The sequence below is a fragment of the Spodoptera frugiperda genome, chromosome 25, assembly GCF_023101765.2.
Source record: "Spodoptera frugiperda isolate SF20-4 chromosome 25, AGI-APGP_CSIRO_Sfru_2.0, whole genome shotgun sequence".
Lineage (NCBI taxonomy): Eukaryota > Metazoa > Arthropoda > Insecta > Lepidoptera > Noctuidae > Spodoptera > Spodoptera frugiperda.
The window spans coordinates 5,661,578-5,675,318 of NC_064236.1; the positions used below are offsets into that span (position 1 = coordinate 5,661,578).

The 13,741-nt window shown below is 34.7% G+C and overlaps 1 protein-coding gene across 3 annotated transcripts; it reads right to left on the reverse strand.

Moving 5' to 3' along the window:
* Window positions 1–940: 940 nt before the first annotated feature.
* On the reverse strand, window positions 941–7,645 carry LOC118265922 (prostatic acid phosphatase). 3 transcript variants are annotated; one of them, XR_004782794.2, is made up of 9 exons: window positions 7,201–7,637; window positions 6,592–6,685; window positions 6,305–6,503; window positions 4,963–5,118; window positions 3,866–4,098; window positions 3,371–3,540; window positions 3,180–3,214; window positions 1,533–1,636; window positions 1,042–1,180 (listed from the first exon to the last, which is right to left on the reverse strand). XR_004782794.2 is itself a non-coding variant. In XM_035579220.2 (8 exons), exons 1-8 carry the CDS (start codon window positions 7,426–7,428, stop codon window positions 1,114–1,116), a joined length of 1,251 nt encoding a protein of 416 aa, XP_035435113.2. In that variant the 5' UTR covers window positions 7,429–7,645; the 3' UTR covers window positions 941–1,113. The 3 variants fall into 3 exon arrangements, 2 of the variants coding, with proteins under 2 accessions (XP_035435113.2, XP_035435125.2); XM_035579220.2 differs by lacking the exon at window positions 3,180–3,214 and having other exon boundaries at window positions 941–1,180; window positions 7,201–7,645; XM_035579232.2 differs by lacking the exon at window positions 1,042–1,180 and having other exon boundaries at window positions 1,532–1,636.
* Window positions 7,646–13,741: the final 6,096 nt, after the last annotated feature.

Genomic DNA, 13,741 nt, shown 5'->3' on the forward strand with positions numbered 1-13,741 from the left:
TTCGGTGGGTCTGCCGTCGCTTCGGGTTCCAAGAGTGCACCTGTGTTTGTGCACACCCTTGTGTGTAGTTGTGTCCAGGGTAGCGTAGAGTAGATTTGTCGAAGTTAGTCAGATTGGCCACCATGATTAAAGTTGATTTGAAGGTTTTAAAAAGTTGGCGTTACATTTACGAGTATGACTTTCAGGATTTTCAGATTACTACCCAATGGAAACAGATAGTTATGGCTCCTCTAAAGAAAAAATCGATGATGTCGCAGATAGCTCAATAGCTCTTATTCCCTCCCTGGTCGTGGAGGACGGTAGTTCTATATTCTAGTGGAACCGAAAATTAACCATCTTCCCCTAAAATTATACCTACTTTATAATATACGATATTTATACCTACCTAACTAAAAAAAAAACATGATACCCGAAATTTTATACTTTAATTTCAATTTATAACTTTAACTACTACCTACATAATATTATTATGTACATTAACGCTCTACAGTAGATTTTAATGAGCTTTCAAGTGGATTTCGATATCTAACAACGGTCAACATAACCAGGTAACCTAAGGTACATGACCTTTCTATGTCCTCTTGGCCTAAACTTTTGTTGGTAAGCAGGTACCTCCGTGCACATTAAATAATTGTCTTATTAGTGGGTTTAGGTAACTGTCCTCGACAGTGGGCATATTCGATCACACAAAAAAGTAGGTGATTAATTTATGAATAAGGTAATATCTAATATTATATCCAGGTAGGTAGTTTTTAAGTAAATACTTTTTTCAATGCTGTGCGCAACAGTGCTGTTTTTTCTTATTTGAAGGCATTTATCTCCAGAACTACTGCATACATTTTGAAGTCTTTTTTATTTATCGAAGAACGAACATTAGGATTAGGTAGATATTTATGTAGGAGTTGTTAGGTCAGATGTGCATTTATGAATGAAAGTAGTATTTTATTAAAGATAATGACTTTTATTTCGCTGATCCAATAAGGAACTAGTAGCTACTAAATAGTTAATACATTTTTGGTCAAGGAATAAAACACAGTCAACTTTTTATACAAATGCATAATTATCTAAAAATAGGTATTGATTGTATACATTTATGTAGAGATATAATACTATCTAAGCATGCAGTGGATTGCTTAGCATAACGGTAGGTTTCTGGATACTCTGGTAAGACAAATTTTTCCTGAAAATATTAAAATTGGCATTAATTTTTACTATTAAAGAGATAACAGTAATTTACAAAAGGTCTGTTACTGAGTTACAGTCAAGCTGATTTTCAGGCGTCAGAGTGCGTCTGACGCTGATTATTATAAAGCACCTATGATATCGATTATTAAACTAATTAACTAAGGAATATTCTTTTTCATGGTTCATCCGTTACCGGTGCTATGGTACATTTGTGACCATCTGGTCAGATGCCAACGCTGAGTGACATACATGCATATTGACCTGTCAGCGCTGACGATCAGCGTGTCTGTACAACCAGCCAAAACCTGATTTAAGAATATAATACTAACCTTCCAATATATACTGACCTGTATTGATTATAAACACGAGCAAAGTGTATTTTGTGGACTACGTATATTGTTATAAATAGACACAGGCCAACTATAAACGAGGCTCCAAGAAGCGCCGGGAACTGTAACACAATAAAAAATCTTAATACGATTTAGAACGTTGGTACACAGATAAGGTTACATTAAGAGTATGTACCTCTATCATGAATTTACATCCACAATATTTGTCGATACCTCGATAGCGACCGCGTAATATTTTCGTAGGGATCTTAGTTTCGTAATCTTAGGGATCTTAGTTTCGTATGTGCTATGCTCGCTAGTGGCGCTGTAAAGCTCAGCACACCCACACCAAAGATTTAAGTCATCGCTGTCGGGTATCGACAACTACGGTAGCAATAAACTCATGGTAAAGTACTGATGACATACATAAATGTTCCTAAACTGAAATGGCAATTTACTACATTTTTTGTGGCACCATGCCATCATGCCATCAGTGATGGAACAATACATTCAATACTTGGATTAAGTGAGAAAGATCATAAGCATATAAATAACACAGTTTAGCAACAACATATTGTTTTCCTTGCATATATTATGATTTAATATACCTACAAGTATTCGACTAATTTAGTTTTATACAAGTACTAAGTGCATGCCTATTAAATTATTGAGAATCATAGCGGGAAAATAAAGGCAATTATTATAAGTACTAATATTGTCTTGTGATAAATAAGACATTAGTCACAAATATTGTTATTCAATAACAACACAAACATTACTTAAGAATGTTGACATTCAATACTACCAAAATAGTATAATCTGTTTATCAAATTACAATTACATTCTTCTAATGATACTGTACATATTGTTATATAAATATAGTAAGGATATGGATAGTACTGATAGCGATAGTACTAGTAAATATTTATCTGTAGACATATTTATAAAGCCCAGAGTCCACATAGGCAGGGTCGTGATGAGAGAAAGAACAGATATGTTTTTTTAACCACCAATAGAAGCTCATTATTCCAATACTTCTTCTAACATCAGCATCAATAGATATCACTGAGTGGTTGTTTAATAAATATCTCTGCTCCATTCCTCTCATCTGAGGCTTTTGTGGAGCCTGGCCTAATGGTGCCTTTCCACCTGAGATGTGCTATGCTATGTTGCTGTGGATGAGTATTGCTTCCACCATTCATATTTATTGGTACACATATTTTAGCACTGGTTACAACGGAATCAGCTAAGCTAAGTTTTTATATGGAAAGATGCATACTATGGATGGCTTCACTACTATTCATGCATGGCATACTAAAACTACGCATCTTCCTCGCACAGTTTAGTATCGGCGGAATATTCACATAGTTTCACAGCTTAACTATTACATCTTTGTATCATAGCTACCTAGCATAATCATTGGTGGAAAAGCACCCTAAATCTAAAATATTATAATGAATATGATTTTCAGTAATCCCTCAAAGCAAGATGCTTTAAAAGTGGAAACCTATGAGTTTACTTTCAAATATTTTCTTAATATAACAGGATTGCTACACAACTAACTTCATACACAAAATAACTACAAGACTACAGATCTATCTAACTTCTATTCTATAGTTCTAAGAGTATGCAAGTCGGATACATAGTTTATCAAGATCAGTTTACCTATTTTGAAACTTGACGACCTGAGTTTAACAAGACTGAAAAATATCAAATTATTATTAATCACTACGGTAGGAAGTCAAGTTTATGAATCTCCTAATTCAGTATTAGCTATTTATTTAACTATTTAAGTTTAAGTATCTATTCAATTGTAATTTCATGCCACTTGTGACATATGTTGACAAGTTTCTTACCTGTTTCTTACATTCTTCTTCCCAGTTAACAGATACAAGGTTATCATACAATTTCTTGAATCTTTCCACCGGACAGACTTCGCCACAGAATGGTATCTTGAGTATATATGGTTCTACAATCTCTGTTGAGTTCCTGTATGAGATCCTCACAAAGTGTTCCCCTGTTTTATCTGAAATTGAAAACCCAGTAAAATTAACACTGGTATACTTATAATAGAAGTTGAATAATAATTATTACAATAGTCAAGCTAAGGATTTCGGATTCGATTTCCGCTTCCGACAAATTATTATTGCGCTTTTTTCGTAATTTTAGTACGCACGAAAACCACATAGTAGTAAGCTCAAGCTCAATCAATAAAACATGAACCTCAGAACTGTTTCAAAGGTGGTGTATATTACAAAACTGGCCTCTTTGAGAACAAGATGAGTGAAGTTACCAATAATATGTCTGCAATCTATTGATAGAATTACTACATTAACATAAGTACTACTTACTTGCTTTCACTAATTCAATGAATATAGTTGATGTGTACACTGGGCAGTTTCCATCATACAGGCCTAAGGCATTGAGTATACTGCCCACGGTCAGGTCATGTCCACTGTACATCACCACCTTATGGCTCTTCTTATCACCAGACAAAGTATCCGACATATGTGTCATTATATGTTTGAGCAATGGACCTACTTTCAATCGGGAGAGAAGAGGAGATCCTGTTTCAGTCTTGAAGCTGTAATAAGAGAAGAAAATATATTCTTAAGTGGAAATAAGGCAGATTTTTTATTAAGAAATCGTTGCCCCTCTCTGCTATTGTCGTGTGTAGTGGGTGCGTTTACAATTTACAAACACACAATTTCGCATAATTCCCATTCCCAGAACAACAATCTTTGAATCACACAGAGTTGCTGCGTGCTCCGTGCAGGTATCGAACGCGCAAAACGTCGCTCTTCATGCCCAGTCACTGTGTCGACCCTGCGGTCTGCCAATTGAATTTATTTTAAGTAAATCATTACAGTTTTTACTATGTACGATTTGTAAACAACTTTTTACAATTCACCGCTGTCGTAAAATGCATTCATGGACTTCCTACTGCAAGTCATCAACGTTAATATTGCATCAATTCGCTCGTAGCGAGCAGGGAGATTGGCGCCTTCCTTTCATTTAGTGATTAATTGCTTCCTGTATGTATGGAGGTATCAGGACGCCTCGTGGCTAGGGTTGGTGTGAAATCAGATAGATATAGATTATAGATAGCAAAGCGCGAACATTACAGATATAATTGAACGATTCCATGAATGCCTATGTTTTTCATAACAGTGTGGTGGGGGGTGCTTCCCACGGTTATTGTGAGAATCAACTACGGACTAAATACATAGGTATTTAACCAGAGACCAGGCAGCAGTGTTATCTAATAAACATGATTTTTGAAAACTGCAATATTCGCTCGCAAGCTTAGATATAACGCCAAATTTCCCTTCTGTAAAGGAGGCCTATTCTAGCAGTGGACTTTCAAGGGCTGTTGAAGATGATGATGATTGATCATGATCAATACCTATGGTGTTTATAAATACAATAAAGTATAGAAATCACAAACCTGTAGCACGCTGGTTCACGCATCTCATCAGGGTATACAGATTGCGTCCAATTTGGCAATGTAAAGTTATAGAGAGTCTCTATGTATAAAGTACTATAAATATCAACAATATCATAATAGTCTTTCACCTTCATACCAGAATACGCTGACAGATAACTGAAAATAAAAAAGTTATATGTTACATAACGTCGCTTTACATTACTTAATAGTTAAAAAGGTGTTAAGATATACAATTGATGTAAGTATTCTCATAATGTTGTTAGAATGAACATATTTTGTAATATGAGACGTAATAACTCCAAATTCTAAGTAAACAATACCTACATAAAGTGCGGAATCGATAATCGCAACAATGGCTTGCCTTCTATAGCGATCGTGAAAACGAATCCTCGTGCAAACGAACAGTGAGGCAGTCATTAAATTGATAATATCATATAGTTTAATAACGTAATAGCTGTAATAACACTATCTATTTTAATTGTACCACTTTCGCAAATTTTTCCTAATGTTATAGGTATATGAATGCATCCCAAGGTTGGTTGGTCCCAAGACCTTATCTTGGTCCATTGTACAACAAATGCTGTAATTTGTTAACTTTATGTACACAATGTAATTTAAGTTATTGGTATATGATAAGGAGTTATCTATCTAACATAACATTGAACATCAAACATAAAAATTTTCGTGATAATAAAGTACATTGTGCTTTACAACTTAAGTTAAAATTGTCTTTGATAATAATTATATTTGTCTGTTGACCAATATTAGTATACCTATTATTCTTGTTATTTATTTATTTATCTAAAATACATTGCGTTATCATCTATTTATAGAAAATATAATACTTAAGAGGAAACTAGAAGTCTATGTATTATTACTCATACACTTTATTGTTTTATAGTTTACTTATATTACACAAACATAACGCCTTTGATCTCTGAATATGGTGTGCAAAAATGTTATAACACCTGTTTATACCAATTCAGTATCATAAAACTCATATCCAATCCTACTTCTTGAAAATGGTTATTTATAAATATGAATGTTCCTATTGATTATCACAAAATCTGATCAAACTATCTTCTAAAAATCTGATATGACCCTCAGTAGGTTACGGACTTATGGAAATCCTGACACTCAGCAATATCCTGTTAAGACTCGGAGCTGATCATGTATAGTAAAAATGTTAGGAGAAAAAGAGAAATATGATGAACTAAACTTTTCTAAATATTTATAATTTCTATGTTATGATTCACTGTTCTTAGCTTTATAAATTTTTATCCAACTCAGGTGTTGTGTAGTTTTTATATTGTAACAGAAGCAGATCATAGAAATAACTTACTCCATCAGATGCTGGTACTTCCTCAGTCTTTCTTTATATGGCTTTGAGTGCATTACCCTCTCTAATTCCGTGTCATAAGCAGGACACGGCTTCCTCATTGCAAGGAGTTCATCTTCTAGTTCAGGAACTGTGTGTACTGGTATGGGTTGCCAGTTTATTTCAGTATTCCACACAGTTTTACTCTTTGGTGGGTACATGCCTATTTGAAAATGAAATGTTTGTAAATATTCAAAATATTTTTGAATGATATAATGATCATGCATATTGTAGAAAATTTTTTTTCGCACCTGCTAGATTAGCTTGAGCCGACATAAGAGTGCGGTCTACATCTGTCGACCGAATATAAATCTCGGTAGGGTCAAATGCGTCGGATAATAAATGCTGGAAAAAATCAATTTCATAATTGAGATACTGGCCATGAATTGTCTTTGCTAGAGCAAAATTACATTTGCCATTGCCAATCGTATTCAGAATTTAAAAATTATAGAACAAGGTTGAGAAGGTCGCTGTTGCTTGAACTTGCATAATAAGCATTGCGTGAGTGATACTAACAATTAGACAGTACACACAGCACTCACTTTTACCTCTGTACTGTTACATGAGACATAACAATGTGCCAATAATGGAATAATAAGTAACTAGTTTAAATAACATAATGAACAGTGAGGTCAACTACTAAATGTATGCCATAAATACCTATCAGTTGGTGACTTACTTATCAATATCTTTTGTTTTAGAAATAAAAATTTAAAGACAATTTTTATTATCATGTTGATTATTTTAACAATCTTGAAGTAGCACCTCAATGCTCAGATTACATGTGTGATGTTGCTATTTATTGACGAGATTAGTGCTAGCTTTGTTTAAATACTTTGACAAAGGAGGTATCATCTTACCGAATATCTTTGCCTGAGCCACTTTCCCAGCGCGTAATGTTGCCGCTTCCCAACATTAGTCAGCTCTCCAAATTTCACAGGCCACAAAGATTCGTTCCGCCAAGGATCTGTCGGGTAGGGTTGCACTGGAGTCCTGTCCCCATGTCTAAATATAACTGCAGCATACTTGACGCTCTCATCAGCCACAATATTAGTAGTAAATATCACAAATAATAAAAATGAAATCATTTTCTCTACAATATATGTATTAAACTATAGTATAAAATACAGCAGTTATAAAGCTGTGATAATATTAATCAACTTTCTATATAATTAAACCTTCCATCACAAAATATTAGCAAAAATTAAAAGAAATTGCACAAAGTAAACTGTACTGTTAGTACATTGAAGTATCAAAATAAAACTGAACGAATGAAGCAAGTTGTAATTTGAACTGACGACTTGACGAGTGACGAGATTTTGTTCCACAGACTATACGAAATCAACATAGTGTTGGGTGGCCTCGCTGTTTAGACGATTTTTAATCGATTCAAAATAATACCTCGTACTATCCTGGCGCAAAGGAATACAGTGTTCCACAATATTATAAAAAAGCAAGACGTAAAACGACCCTATTTTTATTTTTTGTAGGAAATAGTTCAAGTCATAATTAAACGATTCTATTTGATTGTATTATTTTAGTCATAAAGAAAGTCTCAATGATTTAATGATTTTATAACTGATGATGTGATAATAAAGCTAAATATTTGGTCCTTTATTATTATACCTGTTTTTTTTTAAATTTTTAACAATTCGAAGTTTAATGATAAATATGGAGGTGAAGTACAAGTGTAACTGCGTTACTTAGTAAGATCGTCTAAAAACCTTAGTCGATTCGAAAAATACTTTAATTAATTCATAAGAATTTTAACTCAAGGAAAATAGATATTATTTTTTCTTGAGTTAAAATTCTTTAAACCAACATTAAACGAAAAAAAATTTAAACAAATAAAAATAATTTGCCGTGGCTTAGCATTTTCTCAGTTTCTCAGGCAACTCCTCAAATGGCCCCTTTTGAGGAGTTGTCTGAGAAACCTTCGCTATTTCTTTCCAATTATTATTTATCCAGATTGCATAACTCTTACCTACCCTTAACACTTTTGTTCATCTAAAAAAAAGCTGCAGTGTCTATAGTCTAGGTTTACCCACTATTTGATATAATAGACCTCCTCCTTTTTCTGCTATGCTGGTGCATCTATCATCCATTTGTTTCCAGCTTGTTATCACAAGACTAGTTTTGGAAATTGGTAGGATATTCACACCTAGAAAAAAATGCAAGTAACTGCCCTTCCGATTGTGTAGTTGCGTCGATATCGTGCCATCGGATAATGTAGGTAGGTACTAGTTGTAGGTACACTATAATCCTTTTTGCGCAGTTGATCCTGTAATTGAGATTGGCAGCCTTGCACCGTGCTCATGCGCCGGTACCGTGCCTGATCAATCATCTAGGATTTTTTCTTTTATGCAACATACGTACGTAGATATGTAGTGTCTACATTTATAAAACCTTGAGGCTACCAGCCATTCTCATTCGTACGTATTATGAAGAATCTGTTACTACTTAAAACAATATTATGGCATCCCAATAATTAATCAGTACGATAGTAATGTAGCGACTACGCAGCGCCTGCGTAGTCGCTACGCGGGTGCTACGTAATGGTTACCAGATTCGTAGCGGCTACGTAATGCTACGTAATGTATGGAGTACTGTTCTCACCTTTGGGACGGCTCGGCTAAATGCCAGCTAGATGCGCTCGAACACATTGAAAGGCGTGCCAAGAAGCTCATCAACGATGATGCGCTTGTGGAGGCCCGGCTTCAAAGCCTTGAACACAGGCGCAAGGTCGCAAGCCTTTCCGTTTTTTACCGGATACATTTCGGAGAGTGTGCGGGGGAATTGCACAACTTGATTCCCCTAGTCCTTTTCATCATCGAACCACAAGACAATCGGCGAGGCGTCACCGCTTCATGGTAGATATCCCACCAACTCGCACGAAGCGCTTCGCTTCAAGCTTCCTTGTGCGAACTGCTAGGGAGTGGAACTCCTTGCCGGAGTCTGTGTTTCCTGATGGGTATAACCTGGGTGTCTTCAAAGCCCGAGTGAATAGGTTGCTTATGGGCAGACGTGCTCCACCGTAGGCCGCATCATCACTTACCATCAGGTGAGATAGCGGTCAAACGTCGACCCATTAAATGTAAAAAAAAAAAAAAAAAAAAAAAAACGCAACTACCTACTTCGCATGGTGTCGTTTCATCTTAAATATTATGTTGTTATATTTTTGGTTATTTGTTACTGTAACTCTGGTATAATGTGTCTACTACGGTATCATACTTTCCCATGCAATTAAGGCGCATTTTGCCTTTTTTATACATAATGATTCGAAATTCTCCGTACCCGAACTCGACTCGCAATAGTCCAGCTTTTTTATCGTAGTGTGGACTAACTAATGATTTAAGGGTGCTTTTTCACCAGAGATGTGTAGTATAGCTATGCTACGAAGATACATCTTCGTTAGCTATTACAATAGCTAAGCTGTGAAACTTTGTGACCGTTTCGACTAAGCTATGTAGCTGTGCGAGGAAAATGCTTAGCTCGTAGTAGGGAAGCTATCCATAGCACACATCTTTCCATATAAAAACATAGCTTGGCTGATTCGTTTGCGTTCCGTTTGCACTAGTGTTAATCTATGTGTACCAATAAATATGATTGATGGAACCCAAACGCATTCATAGCAACGTAGCATAGCACATCTCTAGTGGAAAAGCTCTCTATACAAAGGTGTATGTAGCTAGTTTTAATTTTATACATGAGTATGTGTATAAGATTAAAACATAGGTAAGTACGTATCGTGTTAAAAACAAGTAAATAAAACTGTCGGTGTAAATAAATCTAAGAGACTGTCCAATGTCTGTTTTGATATTTTTTTTTTAAAACCGAACTTTTTTGATTAATTAATGTTATTAACGTGTTTTGGCTACGGTGTTATAGCTTTATTATTTTTTTGTGTATTTGTTTGGTATTTAGGTACCTATTTCACGATCTTCCCCCCTTCTCCTTCACTTGTTGCTTACGTCTCAAAAAGAAGAAATGAAGACATAAAACATCAACCCTCGATTCCAAAGCTCTAAGTCCGGGTTCCCATCACTGATAAATGATAGCTATTTATTTCTGCAATTAGGTTACAAAATAACAATTTTACACGTCAATATTACTACAATATCCATATATGCCCGTTGCCGTGAGCTGATACGCCACCTAGAAACACAGACAGAAAACATCAGCGTCATCACCAAAAGAAGATTGTGTGCTGCTGAAAAAAGAACTGCAACTGAATAATAGAAGGTTAAGAAAGATGAAGAGTCTCCCGAATTATCATAATCCCCAGATTTAGGTGATGACCAGGGAATAATAGGGAATTTGAAAAGGGTACTGCATCAACTACAGGAGTCTGGTCACAGTTTGAAAACAAACCCGGATCCAATGTACAAGCTAATAAGCCTGACATGACATGTCAAGGTCATTTGTGGTTGATTCACAAGAATGTAAGATTTTTATGTTTTTCTTTTTAACCTACGTTAAATTTATATGCATTTTTGATAAATGAGATACAACAGGATATAATTAATACGAAATAGATTTATGCATTTAAGCCCCTTGGATTAATAAGTACTTGTTATTATAATCCTAAGCATTATTTTTGTAGGTAGGTAGATAATTTGTATGACAACAAAATGGGAAAATATGTGTTATCTCCTATTTTACCAACGATATTTATGTCTATATTATAACTTTCGTGACACATACTAAATCAGTTACTATGTTTTTCGGCTTTCGCACGTAACTATTACAGGCAGAGGGCGCTTTGGGTGCGAAACTCGAGATTAACCATCTGTGAACTCGAGTCGCCACTCGCTAGTCGCAGCGCGACTGTGGCCGAGTCCTGTGTCTCGAAATGCTGTTCTGGGCAGGCTCATATTCAGCCTCTAAAATGGCTTGAAACTCGTCGAGTTCTTGTCAAATGGTTACGTAAATAAGCCGTTAAACATAATAATTGATATGTATGTCAAGATGGAAGATCTCTGTTGATAGCCTCTGTCCCATCTAGGCCACATAGGTCTTTAGAGTCAAGAGTCAAGTCAATGTATCACGGAGGCTACACTCTGAGTCAGTTTAATCACACTCACTGTTCAGTCAACCAGTGAATTCAGTAAACATTTTTTTACAAATACATAGTTATGTACTTCGGAAAGACTCGGCATTATCACACTTTCTCTTATCAAACGATTCTATCTCAGTCACGAATTTCAACGAACTTTATCTTGGATATTCCACCCACTCGGCGAAAGAGTTTCACTTTGAGCTTCTTTATAGGAAACGCTAAGGAACGGAGTTTATTGTGAGACTCCCAAAATCTGTGTGTCATACATAAATCACAAATCTTTAACTTCATCATCACTTACCACAAGATGAGTTAGTTTAGTGGCCAAACACTAACTTATTATTTATTATTATAAGAAAGTTAATCATTGATCCTACGTTATATTTGGTAAACTTACCAAAGCTCTCTCAAATAATTCTGAGAGTGCGTTTCCATTTGGTCTCGTCTTAGCAACAACTTGTGAGAATGTTTATACTGTAGTTATGTATTACTTGATAGAAACAGTTACAATAACTGATCAGCTCTTCACCCAGAGAATGTAATGTTACTTATTAATTATCAAATATTACATTACCTACTTACCAAGTTACCACTGTTACTTAACACAACTCAAATCCTTATTTACGATGAAGTCATCTTTTACTAAAGTACAAAAGTCAATTTTCTTTTATTACCTGTTTAAAGGAATGTGCCTGTAGATGGGTATGTACCTACATAATATATGAACACCGTAATCGCTACGGTACAGAAGTTAGTGCTTGCTAAGATGTGAAAGGTCACTTCAACTCACATTTAAAATCAACTAATATATAGTAGATAGCTACATATATTACATTATGTAAAATAAAAGATTCAACTCATTATTAATTCAATAATATGTTAAAATATAATGTTGCAATTTGAAGAACATATTAAATTAATAAAAAATAATACACATAAAGCCGTCATAAAATTATAATTTTACTAGTTATATATATACATTTTCAAGGAGACCTTTCCTTAATGCATTGATTAATTAATTAAACTGTGTATTGCGTAAATTAAAAATGCCCGATTAAGACATAGGTACTTTTATTATTTTAAAACTGCCTAGCCTTAATACTATGCCTAAGCGTTAGCTGTGTTATACCGCCCCATTTTATGTTAATACAAGGTCTTTTAGCATTAAATTATGATTTTTCCTTCTTATATCAATACCCATATTATTAGGTAATTGCTTGCATTAATCTCTGCGACATCAGAGTTAAAAATAATTCATTCTATAATAAAATAACAGGTAACTTAATAACTCAGTTATTGGACTTGCTTGGTCTTCTAATGATTGATTTTAAACATCAATATAAACAACATCTCCAGATAGTATGTAGATAGAAATAATAGAGGGTAGAATGGAAATAGACCACTATTATTTGGTTAAAGCCTTAGAGAATGCAGACTCTTACTGACTAAAAAGTATCACACTCCTACTCCTGCTTTGAGCTGTAGCCCCGTAACCCTTTCAGTTGTCAACAACCCCGGTATCTATCAATTTTAATAACCTATTTTAAAACAGAATATTTGGATCAATCTTCATTTTTGACAGAAGTTCTACAGAGGCCAAGTGAAAAATATAAAGATTTAGAATAAATCGGTAGTATGAGATATATCTACTCATAATCGGCGTGAGTGTACCTATAGCATTTCCTTTTAAAATACCTAAATAATAAATAGTTTCTACACGCTATTTTTCTAATGTGTTTTTATATCCTGGTTGTATAATTCAAACTTTGATATGGAAATGGGAATCCGATGTGGCCAAACAATTGATTGCTAATAGTCATAGAAAAGTACAAAACATCTAAAATAATCATATCCAGAAAAATTTTGCCAGTTTAAGAACACCCAGGTACCAGGTACTTACGTAGGTACTTGATAGAGGTAACAATTATTTATTCTAATTTCTTTATTGTGCATCCACCCAGCGTACCTAAGTATGCACATAATTATATACACCAAGCAAAACACACATTCAACTAGGTACATATCTTATTTTTATATTTCCTAAAATTGGAATCGTGCCTAGTTTTTATGGCTGTATCCTTGAAATATTTGTGACTAGAGTACTAATGCACATGGCGTTAAAATAATATATAATACGTACACTGCATCTCTTTTATGTACATACATAATGTCATTGTACGACCAACGCATAAGAGACACGGAAGCGTTTTTTCCTAAATTAATTTATCGACCATACGCAATAAATAGTCAATTAAAAATAGGTAATTCGGTACCCTTAAGGGCAACCACACCAACTTGAGTGACATGTGCAGGGCCACGGCCCCAAGCTGTGATATTTTCCG

Coding starts and splice junctions, on each gene's coding strand:
- LOC118265922 (XM_035579220.2), bottom strand. CDS start 7,428: ATGATTTCATTTTTATTATTTGTGATATTTACTACTAATATTGTGGCT. Junction 6,686..7,200: donor GGCTCAGGCAAAGATATTCG/GTAAGATGATAC, acceptor GATTTTTTCCAG/CATTTATTATCCGACGCATT. Junction 4,099..4,962: donor CGTGAACCAGCGTGCTACAG/GTTTGTGATTTC, acceptor CTCTTATTACAG/CTTCAAGACTGAAACAGGAT.